Source organism: Schistocerca nitens, chromosome 3 (assembly GCF_023898315.1).
Source record: "Schistocerca nitens isolate TAMUIC-IGC-003100 chromosome 3, iqSchNite1.1, whole genome shotgun sequence".
NCBI lineage: Eukaryota > Metazoa > Arthropoda > Insecta > Orthoptera > Acrididae > Schistocerca > Schistocerca nitens.
This window is the reverse complement of record NC_064616.1, coordinates 747718854-747731312: the sequence shown is the minus strand read 5'-3', so window position 1 is coordinate 747731312 and position 12459 is coordinate 747718854. Positions and strand designations below refer to the sequence as shown.

At 36.8% G+C, this 12459-nt stretch overlaps 1 protein-coding gene across 4 annotated transcripts in view; it reads right to left on the bottom strand.

The window, feature by feature from the left end:
* Positions 1 to 12459, bottom strand: part of LOC126248736 (glucose-6-phosphate 1-dehydrogenase) — a 312938-nt gene that overhangs the window by 76216 nt on the left and 224263 nt on the right. For all 4 annotated transcript variants that reach the window (XM_049950056.1, XM_049950055.1, XM_049950058.1 and 1 more), the window contains one exon: positions 9371 to 9489. In XM_049950056.1, the coding sequence (XP_049806013.1) occupies positions 9371 to 9489 (119 nt within the window). The remainder of the gene's footprint in view (positions 1 to 9370; positions 9490 to 12459) is intronic.

Here is a 12459-nt window from a genome sequence, read left to right as displayed (position 1 = left end):
CAAAAACAAAACAGAGAAATTCTTAAGAATCGAGAAGAGAGAGACATGACCAAATATAAAAGAAAGAAAAGGTGTAGGGGAGTCAGCGCAGAGGAGGACAAAAACTGTTAGCAGTGGCTGAGGCCAATGGTATAGTAATTAAATTCAAATAAATACTTGTCATTCGAACAGACATTTTGACTTAACACGATATTTACTTTTGCACTCTCAGTGGTTTTGGATGTGTAAGATTTTGCATAAATGTATACAAAATTTCAGTTCTCTATTCTAGATTAATGAAAAGTCCAGGATGGAATAACAATATTATGAAAACAGTAGAGCGCTACTGACCATATAGAGGAGAATTGAGGTGCAGAGAAGCACAATGAAGTGACTGCTACACATTTTAGCTTTCAGCCAAAAGCCCTTCTTCTGAAGTAGAAAACACACACACACACACACACACACACACACACACACACACAAGCACATTTGCACACACACGACCACTATCTCTGGCCATAGTGCCCAGATTATGTGCGAGAGTTGTGCTCGTGTGAATGTGTATATGTGTGTGTGTGTGTTTTCTACTTTAGAAGAACGTTTGCATCACATGACCACTCCTTCTAGCTGCAGCAACCAGATATTTTGTGTGTGTGTGTGTGTGTGTGTGTGTGTGTGAGAGAGAGAGAGAGAGAGAGAGAGAGAGAGAGAGAGAGAGAGAGAGAGATTCTACTTCAGAAGAACATCTTTCGGCCAAAAGCTAAAATATATAGCAGTCTTTTTGTTGTGCCTATCTGTGACTCAGCGTTTCCTCTGTACTGTGAGTAGCAACCTATCCTTTTCATAATGTTGTAAATCAATGGGATATTTACCAACTAGCTGCACTTGTTTTTAGACACATAGTCCCCATTTCTAAGCAATGACTACTAATGATTTTACTGCTATGCCAGACATATAAAGTATGTACATTAATAGAAAACTTGTGAAAAGTAGAGAAATGATAGACTATGATGAATCTAATTAAGTCATATCTAACCAAAAAGAGAGAATAATTTGAAACAGAAATTACTTTGAATGCTGAAGTGACCACATGCACTATTCAGTTTATTCTGTTCCTAACCCATAATTTCAGCAATGGGGAGTATACTGACCTGCTTTTCTCTTAGTTTTGATACTACCACTGCAAACACACACATCTGATAAACTACTATCATGCCCAAGAGTAATGTAGAATCATGCACAACAAATCATGGCTATTCTAACACATACCATTGTCTCTACATACATTTTTTCCACAGATATGACATATTACGGAGGCTATATGCTCTATGCAACAACACCACCAAATAAGCTCTTTCACTTCCCCAAGCCACCACAACACTTACAGTTATTCAGAAAAAGCTACAGACTTTCCACGATCATGACATAATCCATGTAAAATGAACTCCATTCCATCCCAGCATGTCTACAACACAACACAGAATCGTTGCTTAATTATAGAGTAAGAAAAACATACACTTTTAGGAAATAAATGACTGTATACAAAATTTGGAACATCTGCATCTACAGTTAAGTAGTGAATTTTTTATTCTTATTTTACAACTCTGCATACATATTACATTGCTCTCATCATTGTTGTTATTCTGGCTACTACAACACAAAAAAATAAAAAACAACATATGGCCAGATTAATTGCAACTTTTTAACTGATATGCGTACAGAAAAAAATTGGAATAGTTCTATGCAAGAAAATATGAAAAGTTTTAACGTGGGCACTGATTGTGCTTCAATTAAGCTCATATGGCATTCTGATTGAAAGGAGCTGAACATATTCACTAGTTGTAAATAAAAACTTACTGTGTCAATAGCAATAATGTTAATATATCTTCATTTCATTATATTTTCAGCATGTCCCTTTGACACATTTAGTGTGTTTCTAAGTTCTTTTCTCAAAATCAAACATCCTCTGTGATTTTTTAGGACATTTCAAAAAGTATCTCAGTACTTTATAAATGATAAATATGAGTATGTATTAGCTTTATAACAAACTACTACTACAGAATATGCAACATCAAACATCCTCTGTGATTTTCATAAGGACATCATAGACCATTGAGAATACTTCAGCATAATACTTTTTAACATGTCATGTACCTCCTTTTGATCCTTGATGATCGTGCCTTGCATGCACACATGTATGGGCTATCCAATAAGAGGTATGTTCTGACAGTGTAAACGGAAATGCACTTTGTGAGAAAGACAAGTACCTGGGTTTGAGTCCTGGAGCAGTAAAGTTTTAAAATGTTCAACATAGTACATAATTTGCTAAAGAGCAATAATATGCTTTCTTCTTCAGAAAGGTGTTGCTAGAGGAGCGATTTCACTCTTCAGGAGAGCATATACTACAATGGAAGTTCTTGACATAGAAATGGTGTACTGGGCTAAGGATTTTGAAAAATGGAGAATAATACTGGCTGACAGAAGCTCTGAGTGGGGTTTGTGTGGTATGTTTGCATACCTTAATGAACGACAACGTGGTCTGTGAACAATCAAGGCTCTATATTTGTGTCCTAGTCCAGCACGAAGTTTGAATCGATCAAGAAATTTTGATCCATTACCTGATTTTGCATAATATTTCTTCTTACAAAATTTCAAACATTGTCATTTCAATATGTTGGTACTCTGAAAAAACATTTGTTGTGCACCCTGGAGTGATTAGACGCGAGTCTGCCTTTTCAGGGTAACAGAATGGCTTTGGTTCCTGGAATGTCTACTTTTGACAATTGCAAAATATCTACAGAAAAAAAAACATTAGATGTGTTGTGTATAATATGAACTTAAGTGGGGCATAAAACATTTCATCAACTATTCTCTGATTAAAATTACTTTGTGACGGACAGATTGCAGTGACAGGAGGCAGGATTGCTAGCATGCAGCCAGCCACACTTCACAAGGCATTGCATGCACCTAAAAAACAGGCAACACACTGAGCACATGGTTGAGAAAGAATTACAATTGGATGGTGGCTGGCCCTTACTACACGACTCACTGAAACGTCAATCACAAAGTAATTTTAATCAGAGTATAGTATTACTATTTCAGAATGTAGTTCCGCTGAAGAGGATGCACGCTAAATATAAGACAATAAGAAAGAATCCATTGTATCAATTTTGCAGTATGTCAATACCTCGTGAAACATAACACATGGCATACAAAAAAATGAAGAAATCAAACACAATACAAATGATATACAGAAAAATTGTCTCCCAAAATGTAAAATTCCACAAAAATGTATGTGGAAACACCCATGGCATGCTGTTACACACACACACAATTAATAAGGATATGTTGATTTACTTAAACATTTGAAATTTAGCAGTTACACTGGCGGGTACAAGCAGCAACATCAATGCAGAACATAACACAGTTGGGTAACACACATTCAAACACATATTGATATGAATGTCTTTATGTAGACATTTTTCTGTAAGAAGATATTGGAACACTACTTTATATTTTTATTCTGTTAATAACAGCAGAGCATCATAATTAAAGCAGCAAAATAGTAGTAATTACTGTTGTGCATTTTTACATCCTTGCATATACAGGGTGCCACAGGAGGAACGGTCAGTGCTCACGGACATGACAGGAACACTCATTTGAAGCAAGAAGTTCATATGGACATATGCTCTATTCCAAATGGTTTCCAAAATAAAACACATTTTACCCAGACATGTGAGGGAAATGTCAACTGCACTTACCCTAATCGCTGGACTGGTTGCGGTAGTAAAATTAACTGGCTACCAAGCTCGTCAGACCTTATACCTTTTGGCATTAGAATTTTATTTATGGAATTGGATGAAGGTCTGAGGTGTACAAACAAAAGACAGCTGCGCAAGATGAAGTCCTGCTTATATCACAGACTCTGTTGTCACCATTAGGGAATGTGCAGAAGCACTCAGACAAGCAACCAAACATGTTCTCTAAATAATGCACAAATGCACTGAAGTTAACAGTGACACAGTCAAACATTTATAGTGAACTGTACAACCACTGTAATGTGATGTGTACGACAATGCTTAGAAGCAAATGTGTTAAAATACGTATTTCTCCACTGACACTTCGTAAAACACATGCTGTAATGTTTACTAACTGTTGCACGTGTGTAAACCTGACAATTTACTGAATAATACAGAAAATAAATAACATGTGCATTACACCTACATCCATATAGATACTCTTTAAGCCTCCATAAGGTGCATGGCAGAGGGTACCCTGTACCACTACTTGTCATTTCCTTTCATGTTCCACTTGCAAATAAAACGAGGGAAAAACAACTGTCCATATGCCTCCGTATGAGCCCTAATTTCTCATATCTTGTCTCTGTGGTGCTTATACACAATGTATGTTGGCGGCAGTAAAATCAATCAGCAGTCAGCTTCAAATGTCGGTTTTTTCTCAATAGTGTTCTTCAAAAAGAACATTGCCTTGCTTCCAGGGATTCCCGTTTGAGCTCCCAAAGCACCTCCATAACATTTACGTGTTGTTTGAACCTACCGGTAACAAATCTAGCACCTGCCTCTCATTTTCTTTGATGTTCTCCTTCAATCTGACCTGTTATTGATCCCAAACACTTGAGCACTATTCAAGAATAGGAAGCACCAGTGTCCTACATGCAGTTTTCTTTACAGATTAACCACACTTTCCTAGAATTCTCCCAATAAACCTAAATCAACCATTCACCATCCTTATCACACTCCTCACATGCTCATTCTATTTTGCATCGCTTTGCAACATTACGCCTAGATATTACACGACGTGACGGTGTCAAGCAGTACACAACTAATGCCATATCTGAACATCACAGGTTTGTTTTTCCTACTCATCCACATTACTGTGTTATATCTCAAAAACAATCAGAATAGAGCATATGTTCATATGCAGTTTTTACTTCAAATGACTGTTCATGTCATATTTCTGAATACTGACCATTCGTCGTGGGACACCCTGTATAACCGAGATAAACGAAGTGAAAAATCTTAATGGATTTTTATAAAACAACTCATAGCATCCCTAGATGACCATATATATATATATATATATATATATATATATATATATATATATATATATATATATATAAAAAGAAAGATGATGAGACTTACCAAACAAAAGCGCTGGCAGGTCGAAAGACACACCTTTCCTGATGAGGCAACAGTTTGTTGCGAAAGCTTGAATTTTGTGTGTATATTTGTGTTTGTTTGTGTGTCTTTCGACCTGCCAGCGCTTTTGTTTGGTAAGTCTCATCATCTTTCTTTTTAGATATATTTTTTTCCACGTGGAATGTTTCCCTCTGTTTTATATATATATATATATATATATATATATATATATATATATATATATATATATATATATATATATCTCCGTGTGTGTGTGTGTGTGTGTGTGTGTGTGTGTGTGTGTGTGTGTGTGTGTGTGTGTGTGGAGGGGGGTGGAAGGGGAGGGGGCACAGGGGGGATCGTCAAGCACCCTTCCATGATGAATTCTCATCTATTCCAAAGAACAGACCTCCACACCCCACCACACACAATTTTATTCTCACACAAAATGAGAGCATGAACATTCCAGAAGATGAATGCAAAGCCAACGGTGATGCTTGCTTTGACTCACCATTGTTCATTTACATTGCTTTGAATCTAGGTGTTGGAGGAAATTTTCAGTACCAGTTTGTAAAGTAGAGCAGTGGCAGTGGTGTCCTGTTCTGATCACCATGTGGCATGCTACAATCAAACCCCAAACATCTCTGCAGAGTCTTGTGGAATGACTACATGTGACACTGTTGATAGTGATTACGCCATTCAACGATGGCGTCGAGCTCAGTGGCTCCCCGATGTTATTGATGAGGAGCACTTTACCCGAAGGTACCATGCTTCACCTTGTCCTTTCCATTTCCATTAACTTCCACAACAAAACAAATTAACACTATGTTGCAGAATCTCTCGTCACAGTCATCCATAGTCCATATTGCACATAACACTGAGGCAAGAAGGTGGATCTGACTTCAAGGTGTCACGCAAGCACTCACAAAAATGAGTCAAAGAAGTTGGATTCAAATTAATAACTAGACCTGGCTCCAATGGTGTACAAAGAGGAAAATGGTCCATACACAGTGCACCTATAGTCCCTATTCAGAATTAAATAACATTAAAGCTACACACAGAAATATTTTAAATTAAATCAATATGTTTTCTCCATTTCTAAGGTACACAAAATTTCAGTTTTATCTGATGTATTTTCACAATAATGAACAGAACATAAGAATCAACCTTAAACATAGCTGCTCTCTACATACGTGTAGGTCATTAACAACAATGGAAACTGTCAAAGATATTCTTGAGGAGTTGCCTCCTCCCCCCCCCCCTTTTTTTCATAAAAGTATTTAAACAGCCATCTGAGATCATTATGCATTCAATTCACACAGGCATGCTTCACGTCAAGGCCATCTACTGGGATTTGGCTATGTAATATGGTGTGCTGCATAGGTCCCTCCCGTATTCTTAAGTTATCTTAAATGGTATGATACTTCCACAAGAACAGTAAAAGCAACTACAAATCTTCATGCATTCTAATGTCCAACTGAGCCAACATCAAACATAACTCCACAGTGCTTTACAGCTGCTGAGAGTTATTATACCAAAGTTACATAGTATTTATGGTTCTCTCCTGGTTTTCAGAAAGGAATATTCAGCTCTTCTGTTTAAGAGCTTAGTAACAGGCCTAGCAATCAAATTTTGCTATAAGGAAGGCACAAAAATGTATGCAATGTGGTTTTGAGATGACATCACATGCTACTCTGAATTTAGCTGTGATACATTGCAATGTGACATTGATTTCCAGTATTACATTGTTGAAGCAATGTGTCATGTTGTTGCTAGAGTCAAATTAACAACTGCCATCCTCTCAGTAACTGAGTAATAGCAACCACAGACTATTGACTGGCAATGAAAGTAATACCAACAAAATGTTATGTCTCTGCCTCTGCGATATATTTAAGCGTATTTAAAGGCATACATTTCTCAATACAGTGGAAACTGGTAATCTCTGTTTCCCAGAATTTTTCTTAAAGCTGGCTTTCATATTTGAAACAAAAATGATAGGTTAATTAACACAATCCAGGAAGCTTGATCCATCATTTTCTTGTTTACTCTTCATGAAAGGCCTGGTGTTTTGCATTCACAGCTCCCAAACTTTAAAAGGTCACTACTGATGGGATATTCTTCAGCCGTTGCAGAATCACTCACTCACCAACTCATAGCAATGAAGTAACATTCTAAACTCAATCATATGAAAGTTTTACAACTTCTTTGGACTTTGGCTGGAAATATGTAAATGGTGACATAATTCTTCATTTGAACAATGGGCAGTTCTAGCTAAGCACAGAGCATAATTGTTTGGTTAATAGCAGAGATGAACCCTTTTTGCAGCATTAAAAGTGCATTACCCATCCTCTGTTCCAAAGGCAGCAAATTTGCCACACTAGAATGAGACTCGACAATTCTATTCTTCAGACAAGTGTTCGAAAAGTCTCACACTGTAAGGTATGTATTAAAATTTCAAGAGAATTTATAAAGAGGGGGCAATGAGTTTCAATCATGTAAATTAAGAATCCATATTTGTTATATCTTCCAGTCTACAGTAGTCATGACTCTCCAGTAGTCATGCCCATCAGGTCATTGAGAGCAGGAAGTTTTATTATCAAGCCCATAACACAGGGACATTTCATTTTGAAACTCTGCAGTGGTCATACTCATCAGGCCATTGAGAGTAGGAAATTTTATTATCAAGTCAACAACACGGGCATTTCCCAAATCCTGTTTCATGAGTTTAATGATGTGATACAGTACTGCTGTTTTAGATAATACATTACTGCTGCTTTAGCAATGAGAATGACAATTCTAGCCTTTAGTAAACCTTTAGTAAATTTGATGCATACTTCCCAACTGGTACACTTTTATAGATAACATACACAAATGGACGCTTTCTTAGTTCTTATTCCTCCATAGCCAATACAAATATTTTGTTACAGTAAGGGTTCTATCACTTTCATTCAGTTTCACCCAAAAATATTTGTTCAAGAAGGCTGACCTCTGGTATATCCTGTTGGGTGCTAATCACCAGTAATTCTATCAGGCCTGCTGGGAAAGTTTCTCCTTAGCTTTAAAATGACCAATTTTGGCTCCACAAGCACCTAGGATTTTATTTTAGCACCCCCCCCCCCCTCCCCCTCACAGACACACATATATTTATGTTAACCTTGCACATCATGGAAACATCAGGTGGCAGCCTCAATAGTCACACACTAATGAGTTATTTTTTCCGTCAACTTTTAATTGCTTCGTCCATTACTCAGTTCCAGCCTCATTTCTTGCTATCCTTTCTAGTAGTGGTCACAGAAGAAAGAACAGCAAAGCACAACAAATAAACCAACTCCGCCAATCAGCATCCGACGCACAGTGTTGATGATTAATAGCCACATTCAGTTCAGAATGAACTGGCAAAATGCAATTACGGTTCCGCATCAGCTGTAGAATATTTCAGAATAAATGAAAATTTGTACCAGACTTCCCACTTGTTGTGGGCGGTCGCATTAACCACTTCGGCCATCTGAGCACATTTCCAAGAGCAGTCCAAATCTCCACCAGGTCAAATGGAAATTTGGGCCACTCCTGGAAGCATGCTCGGACTGCCAAAGTGATTAAGGCGACAGCTCGTGACAAGTGGAAAATCTGGGTTCGAGTCCCAGACCAGCACAAATTTTCATTTGTTCTGAAATATTCTGCAACTGATTTGAACCACAATTGCAATTAGTGAGTTCATTCTGAAACCAACTCCTGTTTAATCATGTCTGTAGTTACCAAGTTCTAAGTCTTTGACAGAATGGTAACTTACACAGATTAGTACTGGCATCTAGAATGGCCCTTCAGGAGGATCTATTTTCAGATTCATCAGATGTATTTTGGAATAACCAAGAAAAATGTAAATCCAAATAGCTGGACCTGTATTCCAATCATAGACCTCAAAGGTACAGCAATGAAAAAATTGCTAAAAAATCTACAAAATTCCAACAAGATGCAGAATTTTAGATGGAAAACATCATAGCACATTTAAGTTGAAAGATTTATACAGCAACAAGAAATAATAAAATAAAATGTAAATATAGAAGTATACATGCATATAATCTAGTAGTAAATATTTTAAGACAACAGTTTCCTTCAAGTGTCAACAGCACTGTAATGTGCAAATTACCCATGGCTATATTTGTCACTAAAGCCAGGTAAACTAACAAGCCAAAAAAAGTTTGCTCCAGTGATTTTTATGTACTTACTGAAGCTCCCAAGGTTACAAATATGTGTGGCACTTTTACTTCAAACTGAGAACCAGAGGTTTCCATTGTAGCTGATTTCAAAGAGCGTCTTATTAGTGCAAGGCACTCCTCACTGGCCTCTGCAATAAAGAAGTGACAAAAGTAATAATTTGCTGTGTCACATAGCCAAACTTACAAATTAAAGTACTTAATACAAGGTAATTAAGTTTCACTGACCCAGAGATCTAAATGTATAAAAATATAAATAAATAACAGGTAAAATTTCTGCGTGTCTCTAATTTAGTATAATAGATATCTACAAGTCTTTCTCGTTTTTCAGAAGGCAGAAATGTTCTGAAATTTTGCAGAGCCTATCACAAAATAAATTTGCTGCTATTGTTGTGGTTGTTTTTGTTGTTATTGGTGGTGGTGGTAAAACTGACACAGCTAATTAATTATGTCATTATGAGTTCAAATGGCAGTTCCTTGCTTTTTTCCATGGAAAGAGATATGAATCTGTTTACTCTCTTATATATATATATATATATATATATATATATCACTTTTTATTTTCACTTGGTTTATGGAAGCATTTGCTGTGTGTGGACCAAAGCCAGCCATATCTGGAAGGTATGCAAAACCAATAACACAAATATGATACCATTCCATTAACTTCTAGTCAGCTCTACACATCATAATTACATTTCATTGATAGCAATAAACAATAAAAACAAAAATCTACAGTGTGTCTTGTGGCAATCCCACATAGAAAATGTCTTTGCAATATTTAATGAGAAAACATTCACATTTATCTCCTAATGTTGCTTGACCCAAAATATGACCATCAAAACTGGGTGCACCCTGTAGACTATGCAAAGCCAAATAGACTGTAGGTAAATCTATATCAAATATGTTCAAAAAGATTTGCAAATTGTAGGTAGCCACTGTTGCCCCAACTGCAATACTCCTGACACAATAATACAGATCATAGCTGCTTCTTGCAGAAATGTGAATGAAAATAATGTATTATCATAAAATACTTGGTTGCAAAAATATTGCACTCAGTTTTATTGAATTATGACTTGATTCTGATGAGCAGTTATAACGCAAATATTATCTTCAAGCCATACTTGAATTAGTGAGACTGTAAAATAATACAATCATGCTCTTCAATCCAAAGTGTGATTTGATGCAGTTCTTGACACCAGTCTATCCTGTGCAAGGCTCTTCATTCCAGCATAGCTACTGCAACCCCAAACCATCTGAACCTACTTGCTTATTCATGCCTACGTCCCCTCCCACAATTTTTACTTCCCACACTACCCTCAATTATCAAACTAAATACTCCTTGATGCCTCAGAATGTGTCCAATCAGGCCCTTCTTTTAGTTACATTGTGCCATAAATTTCTTTTTTCTCTAGTATCATTCAGTACCTACCAATTAGTTATTAGATCTACCCATCTAATCTTTAGCATTCTTCTACAGCACCAAATTTCAAAAGCTTCTATTTTCTTCTTGTCTGAACTGCTTAAGGTCCAAAATACCTTCAGCAAAGATTTTCTAACACTTAAATTTATATTTGATGCTAACACTTTCTCTCTTTCTGTAGTCCTTTTCTTGCTACAGCCAATCTGCATTTTATATCCTCTCTGCTTTGGCCATCATCAGTTATTTTGCTGCCCAATTAGCAAAACACAACTATTACTTTTAGTGTGTCATTTCCTAATCGCATTCACTTAGCATCGCCTAATTGACAACATTCCATTACCCTTGTTTTAGTTCTGTTGATGTCCACCCTATGACATCTTTTCAACATTATCCATCCTTTTACACCACTCTTCCAGGTCCTTTGCTGTCTCTGACAGAATTGCTATGTCATCTGTAAACCTCTAAATTTTTATTTCTTCTCATTGAACTTTATTTCCCTTTCCAAATTCCTTCTTGGTTTCTTTTATCACTTGCATAATGTACGTACTGAGTAACAATGGGGATAAGCCACAACCCTGTCTCACTCCCTTCTCAACTACTGATTTCCTTTTATGTCCTTTGACCTGTACAACTGCAGTCTAATTTCTGTCAGAGTTGTGAATAACCTTTCACTCCTTTTATTTTACCCTAAAAAACTATACTCCACCTGAGCCGGCCATGTAAGCCCAACAGTACCAACTGAATGCCACGTCATCCTCAGCCCATAGGCATCACTGAATGCAGACATGGCGGGGCATGTGGTCAGCAACTGCTCTTCCGGTGTATGTCAGTTTAAGAGACCGTTATTTTATCCTGGCTACCTTTAAAATTTCGAAGAGTCCCATCAACACTGTCAAGAGCTTTCTCTAAATCTACAATTTTCTAAGACATACGGTCAGTATTACCTTGTGTGTTCATACATTTCTCCCAAACCCAAACTGATATTTGCTTTTTCATCTTTATGTTTTCCTCTTCATTAAAGTTTTGCCAGTTAACTTTCAAATTGTCAGTTCTATGTACAGATTACAGTCCTGATATTTACTCCTTTACACTGCTTTTCTCTTTCAGCATGCATACTGTTTTTTCTACTTTCAAATTTCTTCACAACTACCTTCCTTCTAAGCATGAAATGGCTATCCCCATTCTAATCTGTTAGGTCCCTCTCCATCTGCTTTTCCTCTCCACATTATACAACAGTTTCCTTCTCTCTACTTATCACCACCACCACCACCACCACGGGCCTTTTAGTTATGTTTGCAACTTCAACATTAAGGTGAAATGTACTCTACCACTGCCACAAATATTAAACAATACAATGGCTGTCAACAGTAGAGAAATCACGTAAACAGTGAAAGAACACTATTCATTGGAATCTGTAGTAGTGAATATTGCAGTCAGTAACATATACAGCTGACTGAAATAAACCTTTGGGAGGGCATTCTTTTTTTATGATGAGATAATAGGAGTTCTGTAGGGATTCTGGAATCAGCTAAATAAAAGTTTATGACCCCAAAATGTGGAAGAACTGGAAAACAAAAGCTGACAGAAGAAATGGTATATGTTGTATCATTTACATGTAAGCAAACAAACAACAGGTAAGCTATCTATTTACATTATTTAAGCAACCAGAGTAAAACTGCTG